This window comes from Melozone crissalis, unplaced genomic scaffold (assembly GCF_028551555.1).
Source record: "Melozone crissalis strain CALT ecotype California unplaced genomic scaffold, PUWL_Pcris_2 ptg000016l_1, whole genome shotgun sequence".
In the NCBI taxonomy this organism is placed as follows: domain Eukaryota; kingdom Metazoa; phylum Chordata; class Aves; order Passeriformes; family Passerellidae; genus Melozone; species Melozone crissalis.
In genome coordinates, this window is record NW_026535794.1 from 25,479,972 (window position 1) to 25,501,662 (window position 21,691).

The window sequence follows — 21,691 nt, forward strand, 5'->3', positions numbered from 1 at the left end:
TCAGACATTACTCATTTTTCATAAGACAGCATTGCAGGATTGAATGGAGATTCTCCTTGGAACAGAGTATGCTTGGCTCTTTCAGGATAAGTGTTTTGGTTTGCTAAATATTTTGTAAGCATTTTGATGTGTCCTCATGCTGATGTTCATCTTATAAATGCACAGACATGCACAAATTCAGTGGAGATTTGAATGCCTGTGAAGAAAAGGGCTGAGGTAAAGGCATTTGCTGAGAGGTCCTATGCTGTAGCACAGTGTGAAACACAAATTTGCCTCTATTAATTTCAAACTCCTTTGTAATAACATCTCCCTTATGGATACTCTGAACTTTTGCTACCCTAGTATGCTAGAGAGGACACTAGCTAATATAATTGAGGCCCCATGAAGCGTGCCCATGGAGAGGTACTTTCTGCTACTCAGCCTACCTTAGGCATTTGTAAATCTCGTCTTTGCAGCACTGACAGCCATGAATTTTGGGTTTGTGTTGTCTAAGGAAGTGCACAAGGACAGTCTTGTACAGTGCCTCAGGGGCAGGCAGTGCAGTGTAAGGTTTTGTGGGCTGAGCAGCTCCCTGGAGTGACCTCCTATCCTGGCTCAGGTAGGGTCCATCTGCACTTTGCATGCCAACCCAGCATAAGGCAGCAGAAACAGCTCTGTCTGGGAGGAGGTGCTGCTGTGGCTGGGTAGTTTTCAGGGCTCACACCAGCCTGCACTGGTGTGTGTGCCTGTGTTACCTACAGGGAGTCCTGTGCTCACCTGGCATGGGGCATGCTGGCAGGAGCTCCATTTGGGGACCGAAGTGTGATTTATCCCTGTGACCCATTTTGCCCTGTGTCCTTCACTGCTCCTATGTGTTCCTGGGAACGTGTAGGATGTTCCCAGCTATTTTCACTATCCTACAGTAGTAGGTTTGCACAGTAGCATCTCATTTATTGTGAATTTTATGTGTGTGTGTGTGTCCAGTGGAGTCCCATGTGTGCAGCACTTCCTGCTGTGCAGTGGGGAACATGAGAATCCCATTAGACTGGGTGTAAGGTTTCCTGCCTTCCATCTGCTCAGTGAACTGCACCAGGCCCTGCTGTCTTGGATGTGTGAAGGTTAATGGTTGCCCTTCTTTCTGCAAGAATTTTATCTGTGCTCTTTTGCTTTCTAACTTGTGTATTTTGCTGTGCATAAGTTTAGGTACCTGATTATTTTGTGGGCTCACATAGAGACAAAGATATTAATCTTCTAGTGGCTTCTTTCAGAAGATGGCTATTTCAAAATGGTGCTTTATCTGCTAAAATAATGTAAGCCGGATTATTTTGTGCTATTTCTCTCATAGCCCATTGGACTGTGCTGTGGATTTGTTTGGCTACAGCTACTCATTCTGTAATTATTGTTCTTATTTGGATTAGGGCACAATGTAATACTTGGTTTAAATGGCTCCTACCTGATTTTTGTTGTTGTTCCTTTGATATCACAGGTTTTGAGATAATTTTTATGCACTGAAATTGATTCACTTCAGTGTATGAAGCGTACTTGGAGTAAAGCAGGGTTAGCCCTTCTTTGGATGAAGCTCTAAATATTTAATGAAAGTTCCTGTGAGAATGAGCTTGAGCATTGCATTAGGTAGCAAAGAAAACAAAAAATAAAGGGAAACTGGATTACTCAAAGAGATTTTTTAGCAGTAAAATGCTGGAGAAGTTAGATCACTCTGGAATCCTGATTATCTCATCATCACTAGTTTTTTAATTCTGCATAAAATACGTTAAATGAACAATCCTAGAAATAGAACAGCTGTCTTCAATGCTGGAGCACTTTTCTCTAAGGAGCAGTATGGCCTTTGGCTTTGGCTCGTGGCATGATTTTTTTGTCCGCTACATCAGTTCATCTTGCAGTCACTGTGACCTCTGAATATTCCCAGTTGTATTCCAGGGAATATTGCAGCAGCTGTCACATTAGGTTGGATGTCCTTACTGATAGAGAGTTGAGAGCATGTCTTCTTCTGTCTCATTCTGTTTTGAAGTTTGCTGACAGTATTAGTCTGCATTTGTGCATGTTTTCATCAGATGTGATCCTGTTCCTTCCATCTACCATGGCCGCTTTGAGCCATTTTGTTGTAAAAAGAAATACACTAGGATATATTTTCTTTCTCTGTGTTGATGTTCACTCCCAGATTGTATTGGCCTGGTGCAGGAAGATGCAGGAAGAAACAGATATGATTCCAGTCCTTTTTCTCTGCAGCATATTGTTTACTCATTTTTGTATAAATAATAGGTATTCTGATTTATTTTGCAGCATCTAAACACACACACCAGTCTTGTGTTAGTCTCACATTACTTCTTGTCTGACTGTCAAACACAAACATTTCATGCTTTTCAGATACACAATCAAAAGGAAAGAGATAGCTCTGGAGCATCTGGGCACCATATGAGTCAAAGAATGTAATTATTTTGCATTTTGTATTTAATCTTGCTCTCTGAAAGTAAAAAAAAAAAACAAAAAAAACGCTACTCCAGTGTGTTCTTACTACATAATATTTAAAATCAGAAAGATACTTTTTGTTCTATGGTCTCTCATCAGTACATCTACACATCATCAAAGTGTTTGAGCTCTGTCCTTTTTTTCCTGAAAAATCATACTTGGCAACTCAGCTTTAGTTTTCAAATAGCTTCTTAGTTAGAACAGTAATTGAACACATTAACAAGCTGAAGAAAGGGTATCAGAATGCCCTTCTCCCTTTTAAGTGTCTACTTTGCTGTTTAATTAGATAGATAAAGAAGGCAAAGGGTAGATTCTGGTCTCCATTTCACTTGTACAGGAATTTTGGATTATTGTAGTAGATGACCTTTAATAGTCCATACAGCATATTTCCCATCTTCTCTTTAGCTGCAGAAAACATCTCTCACAGACATTAGCAAAACCCTGTTTCTAAAAGATCTGCTAAAACCACTGCCAGCAGAACCACATTGCCTCGGGCTCAGCTACTTGATCATTAAGTAAATGCATTTGACAGGTTCTGTGCAATGATGCTGTTTCATCACTGCCACTCAGCCTTGCATTACCAGCATTTCATTGTGCTCCCACATTCAGAAATGACAGGGATCCTTCTTCACTTGTTCCAGGACAAGTGGGCCTGTGATGTATTGCCTCAGGAGCAGCAGCTGTAACAGTTATTTGTAGTGGATTATTTCCTTTATGGTGCTTTTCTGTAAGATCAATTTATATGTACAAAATGCTTTCTAAATGGCTGCTTTAGTGGCATACTTATTTCATAAACGGGCTGAGCCAAAGGGAAGTACAGAACAATGTGAAGACTCTAAGGGAGCTACAGGAAAGACTGAGGGAAAATAACTGCTTCATGGCAAACTTTGCTTGCATGGTGTTTTATTCAGACAAAGAAGGATTGTAACCCTAGGGACTGTTGTGCAGTTTTTCACAGTGCAGAGTCATGAGAAGTTTTCTGCTTGGTGGCTGGAGATAAATGGGATGCCCTCTGGGACACTGTGTTGCCACTCTGTTTTGGTGGCTTTGGGCTTGGTATGGGGTGTGCAGCATTACATGGTAGGACAGAAATTAATAACACCCAGCTGTTACATTTTTTTCCATTTAATTTACCACAACTCCATTGTCAGGATGGCTTGGCACACGTTTCATTTTACAGTTTCCAGCAGACTTAGAGGCCAAATCGTGCCTTAAGCCTTCCTGAGCTGAATGGTGATGGCTTCTGTGAACAGTGACAGTGTCAGCATCCTCCCCTTGCCTGGGGGAGCCCTGGCTGTCTCTGCTGGCTTTGGCCTGGGAACTCTGCTGCAGTCTCTCACACTTCCCCACATCAGGCTGTTTACAGGGTAGCAGTGGGTGGCTGTTGGGCTGTTTGCACATCACAGCTTGCCCTGCACAGGTTAGGATGCAAGGCTGAGGGAGGGCAGATTTCTTACATTGTTTTCCCTCCTTTTCTCCCTGCAAAAGAAGAGCTACAATCCTTCTCCTTTACATTCAATGAATATTTAGCCCTAGATATCTAAAGCCTCTCCCTGCCAGTTTGGTTATTTTTTGTTGTTTTTTTTAGCCCATAAACAGAAGCAGACACCTTAGGGACTGATATTTGGCAGCTGCTTTCAAGTGTCTGTATATCTGACCTAGAAAGCAGGGAGTGTTTTTCGGTGTGTGCCAGTTACAAAGTCTGAACGGTCCATATTAATTAGAATCATCTGCAATCCTTTTAGCATGTGAGCCTCTGACATCATTAAGGATTTTCATGCTTTCCTTCCTAAAGGATTGATAGAGTTCAGTCCTCCAGATCTTTGATTATTTTTCTCATTAGCAAGCATCTCCATGCTATAAATCAAAGGAGAAGGAAGATTGCCATTCCCAGGGTGCTTCGTAAAATGCCTTGGAAACCTGAGCCCCAGCTGCATCCAGAAGAAAATAATATTAATGTATAAAGCCCCACTTAACCATTTAGGTTAGCAGCCCATTTATACTTAGTTCTCTTTAGTTATTTACAGGCATATCATCATATATTTAGTCAGACAATCAGATGATTTTAGGGACTAAAATACTAATCCTCTTAAAACAAAACAACTTACTTGCAAAGACCAGCTCAGCTTAAACAGATCCCTTGCACTGAATTTCATCTTAATTTAATTAAATTGTGTAAGATCACCTCCCATTTTAAACTCTTTAATATAGTTAAACTGGTACAGTTTGTGCATATTAATGTTTTCTCCTTCTCTAGCCTATTAAAATGACCTTAGGAAATTTCCATTCCCAATTTCATGTTTTATCTAGTAAAATAAAATTATTAAATGAGTAATTATTCCAGTAATGTAATTTTTAGGATTTCTCTTCAAATATGTAAAGTGGAAATTGCTGCCACTGATGAGATATTGCTTTTTTTTTGTTTGTTTGTTTTGTTTTGTTTTATTTTTTCCCCAAGGAGTTTTGAAACAGTCAAAGTATGCCATATAAAATTTTTCATAAGCAGAACCTATGAAAATAAATGGTTTTCCATTTAAAATTGATTTTGATTCATAAATTTTAGATGTACTTATTTTCTTCATAGTCCAAACTCAGAAAATAATTTCTGAGCTGGTCTATTAAAAGTCAGATCATTGGGTCAAGGGAAGTTTTGACATTTTGACTGGTTATGTGAAAAATTTTTGATAACTCTCATACCGTGAGTTCTTGTTTCAACCCTAATTGTAGCAAAATCTCATCCCTTTTGTAACAATTTTGCTTTTTCTTCCACACAAGAAGAAATTGTGGAAGGGAATAAAGGAAGGGAAGCACTAGCTCTTCTTCCAGCTAGTAGTTACTGGATTTTAGTACCAAAACAAAATGGAAATTTTGCTGAAATCTTTCACCTTCTTCTTCAGCTGAATAATACCAGACTAAAAGTTGTAGGTTCCAACCTTCATGTTACCTCTTTGAGTCCTCTGAAAGGTTATGGATTGCCTTTCCTAGATTTGACTGTTAAATATGATTTTGTCTTTAGTGCAATTGTAATCAAAGTCCCTTGAAGTTTATTAGAAAGCTTTCCTTGTATGCATATCCATGGAGTCTGGATCAAAGACTCCTAATGTGAGTACTGAAGTTCCTTTCAAGCATTTGCATGAGCTGATAGCGCATAAAACTTCTGCCAAGTTCTTTCTTTATATTTGTGATCATTTGAGTTCTGTTTTGCTGCAAAGACTTACTCTTGGTATAAAAACCAAGACAAAAATAGTGCTTCAAAAAAGAATTTTCAAGGTTTGCTAAGGGAATAAAACAACTTGTGCCTTGTCCCTGAACCTAGTTTTTTTTAGTGCACTTTCAAAATGACCATTTTGGTATCTGGCACTCAGAGTAAATCTGTGTCAGTTCTGTTTGACCTTCTGTCCTTACAGATCCAGCTGCCCACAGTGACCTTCCTGGTAGACCAGCATAAATTTGCAGACTAAGATTTCTTTAGCTATAGCATATAAAGTGTGAGTATGATATTGCCAGGAGATCTGTAATGCATACCTGAACCAAAAGACAGACTTCAAATATAGAAGATAAATTCAGCAGGTTGGATGAATTAAATTTCTGATTTAATTAATGGAATTCTGTGAAATAGGAATCAGTTGGTCCTGCGATACATCCTTATCATTGCAGGCTTGCCAGAATTGTTCACCCTGATTTAAAAATCAAATGGTTTTTGAAAACTATTAAATCCATTCTGCAGCATAGCCTTGATTCAAGAAGAATTTTGAAATACACGTGTTTTAAATATTATTTGTCCATGATTTAAAAAAAAAAAAAAAAGTGTTTTAAACTCATGGCATTCTGAAAAGGGCTCTTATGGTTGCCAGGCAGCTAAAAGATAGTGCTGTGCTCTCAGGGAGGTCAGAGTTGCTCTTTTTATTGATGAAGACTGGAAGTCAGAGGTGTCAGCCTGCTTGGAAGTGTAAATGCAAACCCAAGCAAAACCTTCTGGCTGTGCTCCAGCAGTGGTGCCAAGCTCCTTGTTCTCTGCATGCATTAAGGCATTTTATTTTATGATTAGCAGTAGCAGCCCAGCTCTGAACACAGGAGTGCGCAGAGAAGTCAGAGCAGACTTTGCTCTAGGAGCACAAGTGAGAGGCACAAATCCTGCCCAACTGCTGATTGCCATCTTGCTTATAGTGTGCTTCAGAAAACAAGCAGCACAAGGAAGGTATTTTTCTTTTTGCCAATCCTTTCAAAGTGGAACAGATCTGCAAAACAGAGCACAGATGGCAGCAGAATAGTGGCTTAGATGCAAACCATCCATTGAGGCAAGTGGTACTTTTCCATCTCTGACCAGTAGCTTTGAATCTCCTGGATTTTTATATAGTTTGTTTTGGAGACACACTTCAAATGTACAAAAATATCAGAAAGTGAAAATCACAGCGGAGAAAATTAAAATTATAAAAATGTAGAGTGAAATTAATAAAAACAAATAGCTTATCTGTACACACATATATTTAAACATCTGCAATAATTTCTCATCAACAGTTTCTTAGTTCAGATTTAATCAGCAGCAAGTTAGTAGCTTTGGAGAAAATGCCACAAGAAACTAGGTACAATTCTTTAAAGTAGCTAAATAATTATGTAGCCTTAAATTCATTCTGGCAATATTCAGACATTGAAAAAGAAATTGGTCTAGATACATGATAGATTACACATTGAAACTACAAATACTACTGCATTGCAATTTGCTGACAATATTTGGTATCATATTGAAAAATTAATTCATACATATTTTAGCATTTTATTCTGTTGGTGATTTTAAAAGAGGTCTCTTATCTCACAGATATTGTGACCAGTATTTTTCAAGGTTGTATGACTTGGGTGTAAAATGTTTTCCAATGTGCCATCAGTATGAAGGTACAGAGTTCCTAATGTAGGCAATTCTGAATCTTTTGGAAATTGTAATCCAGGGTTAAAATTGTAATTTTAAACATCAAAGTCAGAAGCCAGAATTGTGTTCTCTGCAGGTTTGGGCTTGTTGTTTAGCTCATTTTTCCTAATTCGCTTCTTTTGCTAGTTGCATTTGAAGTTAGAAGAAAAGAAAGCATGAAGCAGACTGAAGCCTGCAGGCTGCAAGTAGCAGCTGATTGCTTCCTTATCTATTTCTCAGCATATCAAAGGGAGAATGAAAAGTAAAGATACAAACCAGCTCTAATACCTATTCACGACTGAAGTCTAAGTTGTGTGTTTGGAGCTGCTGCACGGAGCAATCTCCTGCCTTTGTGTTTGTATGGAAAGGGCCCTTGATAATGTTTCACTGGTGGAGCCCTGCATTTAGGTGCCTGAAGATTGTATAAACACCTCCTGCAGCATCAAGGTCCCCTCCTACAACAGGCAGAGAGAATGAGGCTAGTCACAGTCACATCCTTTTAGAAATACTACTCCAGTAAGCAAAGGTGCCTTGAGACTTCCTACGGGATAGGTGAGTCCATGTGCCCTGGGGCAGTCCCACCTTCATTTCTGGTCTCTTTGCTTCAGTTTGGTAACAGTCTATGCTCTGCTTAGTGGATTGGCCTTTGATCCCTGAAAAACAGTGGCACAGCCTAATCTGTGGAGTCATGGCACAGTCTGCCACGGAATTGTAGGGTTAGGAGGGCATTGCTGTTTCCCATACAAAGGGTCATTCTAGGACACTGCTGTTGCTGTAGGGGAGATGCTTGGTTTGGGGCCTGTCAGCTCTAATGGTGTTTCATCAGGGACACATATGGGTATCTCAGTTCAGGAGATACCTCAGGTCTCAGTACACTGTCAGTGCAGTTTTCTCCCGGTCTGGAGAGCACAACAGCTCTTGGTGACAGGAGATGCCAGAATATGGTGTTTGCTTTCCTCCAGTTCTGCTTGAAGGTGTGATTTGCAATGCTGCAAAGAGGATTCTGCCCTGCAAGAAGCCCCTGGGAAAGCAGACTTTGCTGCTTTTCCTGTGAGGAGCCTTTTTTTCAGAAACATGGATTTTCAGGCCTGGCTGCTCTTGACCTGGGAAAGGGGAGTTGGGGGAGAAAAGAAATCATGCAGAACACATGTTCTGCAGCATCAGCAACAGATGAGGCAGGATTTGATTCTGGCTGCAGGGAAGCAGAGTCACAACTAAGCTGTCAGTATGTTGCACATGAAAAATGTTGGATTGGGGCACGTACCAAGAGCCAAGTTCTGTTGCGATATGGTGGTGATTACAGATACTAAATATCATTTTTTGATGGCAGATTACTAAGGATATGTATTGGAACTGATGCTGTACGTGTTTCATACACTACTGCTAAGGCCAGACCCAAAGCTGCTTAAATCAGCTGAAGAGTTCTCATGGATTCCAGACAGTTTTGGATGTCAGACAGTTTTGGATTCTTGGAGGTGGAACATTAATGCATTCTGATGCTGGGAATTTTCCAAAAAGTTTCAAGTGATTTATTTTATTTGTAGTTTATTTTAGTCTTTTCCATATTTTTAATCTACATAATTGACATTATACAATCAGAATAAAATCTTCTGGAGGTAAGGTTACACAGAGCATTGTAACATATGGCAATGCCTGTTTTGCCATGGTAATAATAATAATGCTACAGAAAAGGGAATGCTTCTGTTCAAATTCCTCCCACCTTAAATTTTGTAACAGTTCTCTGTCCTTTTAGAACTGTGCTCTGAATATCTTCCTAATGCTTTGGACTTGAGTTCAGAAGAAATAACAACATTCAGTTGTTTTACCATCTGATCCTTTAGTAAATATATGACATCTGGGTCTCTTCCTCTTGTTAGTTTCTTTCTTCAGGTTATTAAAAGATGATGTGTCAAAATTATCTGGTACTTCTTCAGTAGTTAGTGCTGAAACAGCACCAGCATTAGTACTGTCCTAAATTTGAGAAAAAATAGGTTATTGAGATGCTTATCTGAAGGAAGAGAGTGAAAGCAGATCAGTTGAAAGAGAGATAATAACACTTGTACCTTGTCTTCTTAGTGCAACATCTAAGAGGCCTCATTCCCTTTGTGCTGCTTTAGAACAATCTGTTATTTAGTGATACAGCTTTTTATCCTTCAGAGATCCAGGGTCAGCTGCTGTGCACTGAACATGTCCAAGGGGGATGCACCATGACACAGGGCTATTGTTTGCCACCATGTGGGAGACTGACACAGCACCCAGCTCTGAAACAATGTTGGGTAGTTCTGATTAAAATAGTGTCAGTCTGTCTGGCTGGGGGAAACGGACTGATCTGGCTTAGCCCTGACTGTGCTGTTCTGTGAGTTTCCAGGATCCTTGCCATGCCTGTGTCACTCCCTTCATCCCTGGGAGGAGTCTGCAGGACTGGAGACTGCTAGGGAGCACTGCTTTTACCTGCTTGGTCTAATGCTCCTCTCTTTTCCCCATAAAAATGTTCAACTAAAATGTTTTTCATCTCTTCTACATGGACCTGTGTCAAAATCCTTTGAATCCATTTCGGGGAACCTCGAGCAATTTGTGCTCTCTGAAATGTCCAGAGTGGGAGCACCTCAGCCTGACTGCTGACTCCTAGGCCATGCACTTGTCCTCAGGGTCTGTGACTTTACCTTCTCTGCCTCTGTCTCTGGGTGAATGGAAGTCAAGCCATTGCAGTCTTCTTTTATGAAGTAAGAAAGAAAAAAGAAGAGCACCTAGTCCTTTTCCTCATGAAGAATGGTCTGGAGGAGGACCTCATGAACTAGTTGGAAAAAGCTGCTTTTCTGCTGAAGTCTAGTGCCATTTCAAAATCCCCACTGAGGAGAGGCCACAGGAGAACAAGCGTAACTATGGTGCTCATCCATATGATCAGGAATGTCGTACGCAATGGCTGTTCATCACAAACAGATTAGCTTTAATTTTCTAGTCAGGATGACAGCACAGGCTATTCAACATCATTTTTGGGTTGCTAAACCTCAAAGAATCTGTTTCTTTCTTTTTTGATGTTATTGCCATGGAAACTGGCTAAATTGCAGGTCCAGATTACATCTTTACTGTTCACTCACTTTCATTTTGATCTGATGACATTCTTCAGGTGCCAGGAAGAGACAAAGAACAAATCAATAGTGTTCCTTGAAACTGAGTCACTCCCTGTGCTCTGCAGCCTTTACTATCTCAGTGTAACCACTTGTGTTCTGTCTCCTAGGGCGAGAGACTTGAAACCTGAAGATTTGTTACCTGCAGCCTCATTTTGTGTGATAGCTTTGCTCAGCCAAGCTGGAGAGAAGCAGATTGCTTCATCTCTTTCTCACACCTGTGCAAGTGGTAACACAGGGATGCACCAGGGAGCACAAATCTGGGAAATGTTTTGCAGATGCATTAAAACTGTTGAAAACAGATATAATTAGGAGTCAAGGAGAATTACTATTAAAAGTAGGAATCGTGTCCAGAGTAGTAAAGGCTGTGTATGAGAATCCAGATAATAAATACTTAAATAATGTCTCTATACATGTCAGCCTGCGATGGCCTGAACCATAAGCATTGCTCCCATAGTTTTGGGATTTAAGTGTTGTCTTGAATGTGGGAGATCGCTAATATTTTTTTTTTTTTGGCATTTTTATCAAGGTACCAGGTAAAGGTGGCCTGGCCTGGATTCTTGGAGGTGGAACACAGGGACTGTACTTCTAGAGACCTGTTGCAAGCTCTTGCTTTGATCAAATGATAATGGTGTTCTTTCTGATGAAATAGCCTTTATCCCCCTACAAATCCTGTAGATTTGAAAGTGAATGTTGGAGGGAGGAAACTGAAATGAGTTATGTGTGTTTTCTTTTAAGAGTTTGGAAAACCTGGACATGAATGTATGAGTAGCCCCTAGGCAGCAGTAAAATTAGAATCTGGCGCTTATGTAGCAAGTCCTAATATATGCAGCTGACCTTGGTGACATTACAAGAGCAATCTTCACACAGATGGAATTTTTAATGGAGTATCTATAATGCATTAGTCATTGATGCCTTTGCCTTGCATCAGGCATTCAGATCTTATGTCCATTTTCCACTGTACTTACACTGCAGTCAAGTTACAAGGGAAAAAATCTGTTATTTCTTGCTATATTATTTTATCTCTGACCTTTTGTAATACAGTTTAGTTTTGGAGAAGCTTTTATTTACCAGTATAAATTCTTTTATCCTGATAAATATTACTATGGATCATAAGTTGAGGAAAATGGGCGCCCTTATGTTGCATGAGAAAGTAGCTTTGCATTACAGGATTTCATTCTTTTTGTATGCACAGGGTGTTGAGATTGATTCTTTTTCATTCTGAAATGACAAGAGTGCAGCATATGCCCTTTTCTGTCTGTCCAGAGAGTGGGTTAATATTGGTAATAGAATGGGCGAGTTTACTGAGGAAAAGAGGTAGAATAATTATTTGGCTTTAATAGATCTATTTCTGAACTAATTCAGCAACTTGTTGGTTTATATGAGTGATTCATTGGCAGAGGTTGCTATTGTTGCAGAAAGACTTGTGTATATTGACCACAGCTGATTATAGAGCCAGTTTTGGCTGAACCTGGTAATATTGTCATCTCTATATCCTCAAAATTTGTTTTCAGAAGGAATTTGGGGGGGTTTAATTTTGACAACTATAAGTTTCCAGCATGTCTTCATGAAGACTTGCTTGCTTAGGGAAGGAGCACTTTTCTTTGCTCTAGCCTGTGCTAGTGAGAGCAGTGCACAATCTAGTATTCATAATACAGGAAAAGGTGCTGAGGAGCCACTTGTGTGTTCCTGATTCTGTCACGGATTCTGGCAGTTTTCTTGCATATAAGATGTGGCTTCCTGAGTGTGGAAAAATAAAGTAAAACTAAGAGACAGGGAAGGAGCAGGCATTTTTGAAAATGTTGGCCTTGATATGTCAGTTTCTGCATATCTAAACTGAAGGATTCTGAATATTTCACAAGACTCTTTGAAGGCTCTGTGGGTGTTTGCAAGGTGTTTTAGAGCTGGTTGCATGGGAAACTGCACTGCAGTGCAAGGAGCAACATCTTCAGACCACACCTCTTTGTACATTTGGTGATAGCCTTATCTGAGAGATTGTCATAGATCTGATTTTCTCAGATGCATTTTTAGCCTCTTCCCCAGGAATTTTATCGGGAGGAAAAGAAAAAGGATTTGTTTGTTTGTCCCAGGTGCCCTCATAGTGTGTCAGAGCTGGTGTCAGTGTTCCCTTTGCTGTCATATGCACTCTGTGATGCTCCTGCCCAGAGCGTGTGTACAGGATGGATTGCTGTCTGTCTCAGGGGTGTGTGAAGGGATAAACTCTTCAGTGGAGTTCATGGCAAGTGCTCAGTCTACCTTATCATAAAAACATAAATAAATAGTGCCTGCAGATTTTACAAATTATTGTGAATCCATCAACCTAAGTTAAAGAGTTACAATTTTTCAGGAAAAGCAAAAAAAAACCCAACCCCATGTTTAGTTAATCAATATGTGACAGAAAATCCAGCTTCTTTCCTCTGTTTATCAATAATATGTGGTTTTATTAAATTGCCTGCCCTGTCTCAGTTTGACATACAAACCTTGTTTGACATATGGTGGCTGTTGCTTGCACCTGGAGGTTGAATGTACTATGTAGAGCATGTAACTAAGGAGATGGGGTTTTGTTCATCCTTTCAGTTAATTCTGTGTGTTCTTTTCTTCCCTCCCCTTCGTGCTGCACGGCTGATTACCACCCTAGGACCTTGCAATGGGACACAGACCCCTCAGTGCTGCAACTCCAGTCTGACTCTGAACTTGGGTATATGTCAGCTCTTTTTGTTATCCTTTCTTTGCAAGAATTATGTTGGAAATGCTTCCTAGTTGAGCTGGTTTTATGTGATTTTCATTTGCTTTTTTGAGTCAAAAAGACCATAATTTAAGTTTCATTTTTTTAGTTTCATAAATAAGAAGCTTCAGCAAAGTCATATTTGTGGGAAACAACCCAGCTATTTAAACAACCTTATGAAAAGATAAATTGCTATTTCTGTTGCCTGAAACACAATACAAATAACTATTTCATTTCAGATGAAATGTTATTATTGTGGCATATATGTGCATGTATAGTTACATTGATCTTGTTTGTACCTGTTGATTCAGACTGTTCTCTGAATCATTTCCAAGATACTTTTCCTCCTCCTTTCTGCTGGTTATAGTTAGGCTGTTTCCATATGCAGTAACAATGTCCCCTTTTCCCTTAGGAGCTGTGTGTGTGTTTAAAATTAAGTATGATCACAGTCCCAGAATAAGTGCCATCTTAGTTGAGTTCAGGCCTATGAAGCTTTTTAAAAATTTTAATAGGGCTAAAATTCATATTTTATGGTTTGGGATGGAACTTCTTTACCCCAACAAGTGAAAAAAATTAGTAAATTTAAATTATGTAGAAATGCTTGCCTGCAGAGGTATTTAGGATAACCTGATCCTTTAAAAGGGTGGGTAGCAGTACCTCAAGCTCTTCAGAGCATGAGTCATAGGTAAAACCAAATCACTGCTGTGAAAAATTTGTTCTACCAGTGAACTTAACAGGGTTGTCTGTTTTGAGTCTCCAGGCAACTCTCTCGTGCTTTTGCTACTTCATTCACCATTCTGTCAGAAAAACAACAGCTTCCCTTCAGCTGATTGACAGTGCTCCCTGCTGCAGTTAGGCGTGTTAGGTCCATTCACCAGGAAAGATCCAGAAGGAAAGTTTCCAGAGAGTTTTCTAAACAGAAGTGTTTCTCCATATCAGGAACTCCTAGGAATGTTTGCAGTTTACACACGAGTGTGACTTCAAATAGGTCACACATCTACAACTTTACCTGGGCTGTACCAAAAAAACCAGAGTTTTTTGAGCTATTTTAACCTACAGAAACTTTATAGAAATCCCAGCTGCTTTTTTTACAGAAGTTTGAATTAAAAGATGAGGACTCCTAGGAGCAAGGTTTCTCAAACAGCTGTGCAAAGCAAGTTCCTTTATCTGACTCATAAAAAGATAACTCTGTATGTAGAGACTTCAATCAATTACCAGCAGCCAGTGCAGAGGCAGAAAAGAAGCATGCCAAAGAGCAAATCCACAGGCATACATTGTAATGGAAGTCCTGTCCCTTTTGAAAGACAACTGTCTTCAAACCCAAGGCAGAGTTAAACTTTCCTCTAATGTCCTGAGACTAGAGCAAAAAAACCCCAACAAAACCAATGCAAAAGAAATCCTGCAGTCAGCAATTAAATGATGTGTGTCTCAAAACACTTCTAGCAGATACATCTTTCTTAAGATACCTATGGACAGAAGAATCAGTTTTCATGTATGGATTTTAGTCACTATTCTCCTACTGACTTCCCATTAGCAGTTTGGAAAGGAATCCTTCAAAGCTTATGTGCTCTCTAAGATGAATATTTATTGAATTTATGAGAATTATGAGCACCTCAGATGAAAAATTGGGATGGGAAAACAATAAACCTTTTAATGTTGCCCTAAAAAGAATGAAAGGCTAGAACATTACAGCACATATTTGGTAAAGTCCAGGTATTGAAAGGAAGTTCCAGTTGTCCCTGAGTGCTTGGGACCAAAGGCTAGGCCAACTTTTAGTAACATGAGAACAATTAGAGGTGGCTTGACACAGGCAATCAGTGATCAATAGATCACATTCCTTCAGATGAGGAAGGACCTCTGAGTCTTCACCAGTAATTACAGGATATGGGTGGCACAAGGCATTTGTAGAGGCACCAGCAGTTGCTGAATTGGAAGTGTTTCAGATGAGGAATTCCATGCATTGCCTCAGCACAGTGCTGTGGGAAGTAGCTCACTTCTGGGACACAGTGGGCAGAGGTTCAATTCACCCAACCAGCAGTTAAATCCAGCTCTCCTTTAGGGTCATGTTCCCCATCCCCAGGCAGTCCAGGAGATACAGAGTGACCTCATGTGAAACTGTTTTAGAATTAGGTGAGGTTCTAATTAGGTCCAGATTAGACACATCATTAATTAGGGGTTATACTTAACCAAGACCACTGTCAAGAGACTCTTTCAATGCAAAGAACCTCAGTAAATGGAAAGAGTAGCCTGGGGCAGCAGGGGACTGGTTGCACAGGGAAATCAAACTGACCAAGAAGGCAACAGAGATTGCACACCTGGTGCTGAGGGAGGGAAAAGCACATGAGAGCTTGCTGGGGTGAGATATTTATTAAAGATTGAATTCACACAGACCGTAAGTTAAAGCAGCTACAAAATGTAAAACTACTAAAATTTTTGCCAGCTGGAGAAACTTTTCTGCCTCCAGTAACGAGGTAGAAGTTTTTCTGTAGAGTTTTTAGACAATTGTAGATTTTGTTCGGATTGGCAAAGTCAGAGATGGTTGTAAGGAGGGAGACTTGTTAATTTTTCTTCTTTGAAAAGAGGAAAGATTCAGAGCTACAACAACTGTTTCTGCTCTAGTGGTTTGTTACACAATACAGCTGATTTGTACCTATTACCTACTGAATCTAATTGCAGTCAGCTTAATAACAACCCAGGCAGTAAAACAGATTGGAAAAAAAAAAAAAATTTCTGATGCAGCTGAAAATTCAGTAGGTGTTATCCAGTGATGAGAGTTTCCTTTTTAGACTCCCATCTCCTTTCAGACATGAATCTTAATTGAATACCTAAACCACTGTAAATTAATTAGGTCAAAACCCCTATGACTTCTTCTGATTACCTGGAAAATGAAGAGGATATGGATAATGTGTAAGAATTTTCTGTTTTTCCAAATTTATCTCTTCAATAATGTGGCGAGTTGAGAAACATTGTGTCCAGAAATTTATTTCCCTATAAGTGCACAAGTGCGCTCGCACTTGTTGATTCAGGCAACTGGCCTTATTTAATTCATTTTCTTATTTTGTTTGCATTATTTCTCTGCTAAAAGTTGGCATTTTTTCCAGTAAAACACTTCCAAGTAACCGTTTTATATTCTTCACTCCCTGCAAACAGTCAGCTAATATTCAGGAAATAAACTGATTTTTTCCCCTGCTGCTGAGTGAACTGTGCACAGCTAAAAGTGTTCATGGCCATACTCAAGTGCATCTCTTCTTTTTCCCTTGCCCACTTACAGTTTGATTCACTGATTTATTTCATATGGTTTATTTAAAGCAAGGGAAGTAGACAAAATAGAAGGCAATAGTTGCCCTGCTGCAGTTATGTTTTAGCTCTTCTCCAGCCCTTGCATTAGGACTCCACTTATAATTATAAACCTACTTCAAGGCCACTATTAATGGTTCCTGTGAAAGGCAGAATCTCCTTCTTTATGGAAATGACACACCTTGCCAGTTAAGGACGCTGTTACTGCTCCCAGCTGAACATTTGGCAGTCTAATTAATTCTGGTTTAAACCCTCTGTACCCTTTCCACAGCTGTGTGTCCCAAGCTGAGGATGAGCTCCCTTGAGCGGACAGAATATCATAGTAATGATGGTGTGAAAGAAAATTTTGTTGCATGTTAAGAGGGACACAAGCAGGCCATTTCTCTCTCCCATTTGCAGTCCCTCTCAGCAGCATGATCTAGAGGTTCAACAATTGGACTTTACTATGGCAAATGGTTCCCAGGTTAATTTTCTTCACTGCAGTGAGGTACTTCTCATGCATTGTTGTGTTTCACCTTTACAAACACTGAAGTATTTTTATCCTGTCCATAGCAGCGAGCATTTGTTCTTGGTGCTGATTTAGATTTACCATGACTGACCTTTTGATGTTGTGTGTTTCACCTCAGACGCAGACTGCACAAACTAGGGGTGTCCAAGATTACCCAGGTTGATTTCTTACCCCGGGAGGTGGTATCGTACTCCAAGGAGACACAGACACCTCTGGCCACACATCAATCTGAAGGTAAGATTTATGGGTTTTTTTAAAACACATTTTAATAGAAAATTTGCATCCAAGTTAAAGAATGTAATAAAAATAATAGTAAGTCATAACATAGCTGCTTATCATGTGTTTTCTGCAAGGCAGCTATTGTTTATGTGATTAATGTCTGTTCTGATGTGAATAATTATAAAAATCACTTTAAATACAGGTGGAACCAAACTACTTCTGACTTACAATGGGTTGTGCTTAGATAGCAGTTTAATGGGAACATTTTTAAAAATAAATCATTATGAATATAATTAAAATTGTTCTTTATTTCTTTTTTTATGTTTTCTCAAGGAAGTTATAAATTCTGTGCTTTGTAAAGAGGCAGTGCTGGAATGTTGCCCTCAGTTGTTTGGTCAGGGTAATTGTGTCCCCCTGCTGGAGGTGAAGCTTAGGGAGAAGATGCAGTTTAGCTCCATACACTGAAAAAGGAGGTTTGCATACTTTGATGTGGACAGTCTTTCTTTCTTTCTCTCTGCTGACATCGTGCTGGCATCTGTACTCATGGAGCTGTTTGTTGGCCGTTTGGCTCTCTTGTTGATAAATAAATACGCAGAGTGGCAGAGGTTTGCTGATCTGCCATTGTTGTACTGCAGAATGCTGATTGCAGGTCAGTGGAACCATTTAAACTGGTTGCAAAACAGTACATTAGCCTGATGTTGTCTGTACACTAGAACAAAGCAGATAGAAGAGGAAAATCTCATAGTAGTCTTGACCATAATTTTTGCTGTTTACGATGAAGGATCAAGAAAAGTTCAACAACTGAGTAATTTTCTGCAGAAGATAGTGTAGAACTTTACCAGGCCTCATTCAGAGAAGAAAAATACTCAAGTAGGTTCAGAAGGTGGTGGTGGTGGTGGTGATAAATCTGTCTAAATATAAGGTACTGTCAGGGAAAATAGAGTGATAAATGTAGCCAGTTGTTGTTGGGTTTTTTTTTTTTTATAACTGGGTAACCAGGTCTGCCTTAGGAAGCAGAAATAGAAACTGCTGAGCTGGCTGCTCAGATTCTGCTTTTCTGGAGCACAACCTTGGTTCTCTGTGGTCTGAAATAGTGCCTTCAAATACAGACAGCTCTTTTGCTGGGATGATACTCCTTGAGCAGTGTGTCCAGAGAGCTTTGCGTGCTCATAGGGAGAAGCAGTCTCAGAAGCCTCCCTGGGTCAGTCCAGCTTATCTCTGCTTGTTTCTCTGTGGGCTGCTGAAGCCTCAAGAAAATGGGTTTTGCCCCTGAGTCTTTGTCTTCTTTGCTGAGGACCAGTTGATGCTCAACCCTGGAGCATTATCATGAGTTCATTGTTAGATCAGATGGAGAGGGTGTCCTTCCTCTCTGGCACGTGGCCTTTATCCAATGCAAGAACCTATGGATATAGGGAATTTAAGACTTGGCTTTGTGTTTGCCTCCCTCAGACCTATGACTCTAGCACTCATGAGCTGACCTGCCTTTGACTATTACAGAAAAAGGAAAAATAAGCTCTCTACTCCATCTGGAAGTAGGCTGGAATGAAAAGGACAGGCTCACTTAAGGAAGCATCTTCTTTCAGTAAGATCTTGCTTTTTTCCCAATGAGCTCTTCCACTATTACAAAATCTTTTTCTTGCTAGACAAGAGGATTATCTCCAACCCTTCAAGGAAAAAGCCCCAAACAGCAGTTTGATGCCATGCAGCCTGGCAGTCAGGGCAATGAGCAGGGAGGCAGTGTGGTTTGAATTGGTCCTCCCAGCACAGAGGAAAGTCATTTGTTCCTCATTTGTGTGAAAGAAGATAAGTGCAAACATAAAACATCATGCACTTTAAACTGCCTGAGCCGAAACTGTGATGGAAGGGGTCAAGTATGTGGGTTTGGTGACTGGATTTGTTATATTTCCTATACTCTGTCATCACAGCCAAGGAAAACATCAACAGTAGTGGTATTTTACATATTAAAATACAAAGGAAATATCACCCAATCTCTTACTTCAGATGTGTGAGGGAGAGAAAGTGTAACTTGCATTTCCTTTCCAATCTGCTGCTGGGGAATTCTTTGCATGTAACTTGGATATGACTATGGCTGTGCATCAGTAGAGGAGATTCAGGAAAGTTTGGTTATTCTGTTGAGAGGCTATTTAACAGGAAATTCTCTAGGGGATAAATAATCACTGTGATTTTGGCCTCCCAGGTCTGATGGAAATGCATTCTCAGGTTTCCAATCTCCCAAGCCTCTCTGTGAATGCTGAGCCCTTCATACTGTCAGTCTAAACATGAACAGAAGAGAGAGATTCCTTAGGAGAGCAGCTTAGAGAAGAAGTCTCTACACTGTTTCTATGCATTCATGTGATAAAATATAGCCATTATCTTTTCAAGATAAATTGTTCAGCCATTACTATGGCTATGGGCACAGTTATTTAGCATCTGAAGCCTTAGAGTTTGAGAATAGAAAACAAGAAACTTGGATGAGTCTGACTTCAGTGTTTGGAATTCACTTTTGACTGGCTGCCTTAAATACTGGAAATGTCAAAATGCAGAATTTTAGGATGAGATTGTCCCACACTTGCTTCTTGTTTGGAAGACAACTAATGAAGGGTACAGCTGATTGAAAAAATGAGTGAAAAGAGGACTTTGACTCCATTCAGAGTTCTTGAGCCTTTTCAAAATATCCTCATCAGATTTTCTGCATTTGCTTCTCTAGAGAGCAAGAAAGAAACTCTGAGGTACTTTAAACCTACTGCTGTTCTGGAGCTCTGTGTGTGTTTTTTGTGGTAATGGCTATTGCCCACCAAACCTAATAAAACTGGAAAAGGAAGGGTTCACTCTGGTAAGTCCAAGTGGTGCCAGAGAGCCAGATGCTATGTGCACTGAAGTCTCAGCTTGTCAGCTGCTAATTTTAGAAGAAATAGTGTGTCATTATTCTTCATTGTATAAAAAACAGATTACTCCTCTTTTCAGAGCAGGTAATTTGCCTTATTTCAGAGGAATAATGACATGTCATTTCTCCTACCAACTCTATTATTTAGGGAGATGTGTATATGCATCATTCAATCCTTTGATCACAAGAACTTAATTCTTTTGCTCTATTTAGGTCACAGTCAGCTTCAGCCTTTTCTTTTCTTCCTTGCAGGATGACTTCAAAAACACACAGATCTTGGCTCTGGAGCCTGAGAAAAAAACATGCTCTTTATTTTCCCCTTCCTGATGCTATAATTGAACTTGAATTTAGGTATTTGTAGGCATTGAGAGACATTTTACTAGTGCTGTTTTTCCATTCTGGAGTTGATTAAGACCTAGGTCATGCCAAATAATTTTTGAGAGTTCTCTGAGACACTTCTTTCATTGTGCAGTGGCTCTTACATCACTTCAGGAGTGGCAGCCCCATGTAGCCTTCAGTGGTTGGACCCTCCAGTGCACTGCAGACCTGTTGTTTGTTAAAAGTGCACCTAGAAGAAAACAGAAAAGCCATGGCCTAGCCTCTGGTAAGGCCAGGATGGTCCCTCACTGCTGTGCAGCAGGGGACTGAGCTCTGTCTGACTGCCTGCAATCCACCTTTTCCAACAGGAAACCAGTGTGCACATTCAGGCTCTGCTAGATGCCTGCCTCATCTCCAGCTTACTGTTCTACTCTTTAATAGGCCAGGAGGTAAAATCTCAGAGAAGGGAGGTACTCTTCTGATCTGGGTCCCCTCAGAAACGGAGGGCTGCAAGAAGGAGAAATTCTGTGATCTTTCTGGCTTTGCTGTCCAGTGTCAGGAGAGTTGTTATTCCTCTTTTGCAAAGTAGAAACTACTTCATCAATAAAATGAGATGTTCTCACATTCTGCCTTGACAGACTGTCACTGCAAATAGGTTAGTCAGAAATGCATTCCTGAAAGAGTAGGTCCTGTGTACAAGAGAAGATCTGGCTTTCTAAAACAATGGAAGTCATGTGCACTTCATCAGTTCATCGTCTTCAACAGATGGGGGGAAAACAAATGATCTGCCATGCTCACCTCCTGAGCAGGGTAACCTCAACCTGCCTCACAAATGTAGCCCAATTCTGGCAAAGAACACAGTGAGACCTGTGATCCATCTGTTTATCTAGCTTTTTAAACACTAAGGGTATTTTGACTATTAGAGGAAAAAAGAAACCTCTCTACTCCATCTGGAAGTAGGCTGGAATGAAGTGGCAAAATGGAGGTGGAGCTCCAGAGGCTGGGTTGGGTTCTGTGTGTGTCTGACAGTGTAATTCTCTGAACTGAGGTTCCTGAAAGTTGCCCTTTGTAAAGCAGTGAGGGAGGAGAGGGGAATTCTCTCAGTCAGGCTCATGAGACACATGAGCCTGTCTGTGTGTGATACCAAATGTTAAGTGACTTCTGTAGGGTGAACCAAAATTCTCCAGGTGCCATTGACTGCATTGACTAGTTCTTCACTGCCAAACTTGGTAAGAGAGCCTTT

At 40.1% G+C, this 21,691-nt stretch overlaps 1 protein-coding gene across 6 annotated transcripts in view; it reads left to right on the forward strand.

Annotated features, from left to right (window-relative positions):
* The window catches only part of DYNC1I1 (dynein cytoplasmic 1 intermediate chain 1), a 186,907-nt gene that overhangs the window by 26,276 nt on the left and 138,940 nt on the right, over nt 1–21,691 (forward strand). For all 6 annotated transcript variants that reach the window (XM_054273283.1, XM_054273284.1, XM_054273287.1 and 3 more), the window contains exons 5-6: nt 13,136–13,195; nt 17,146–17,261. In XM_054273283.1, coding sequence (XP_054129258.1) covers nt 13,136–13,195; nt 17,146–17,261 — 176 coding nt within the window. The remainder of the gene's footprint in view (nt 1–13,135; nt 13,196–17,145; nt 17,262–21,691) is intronic.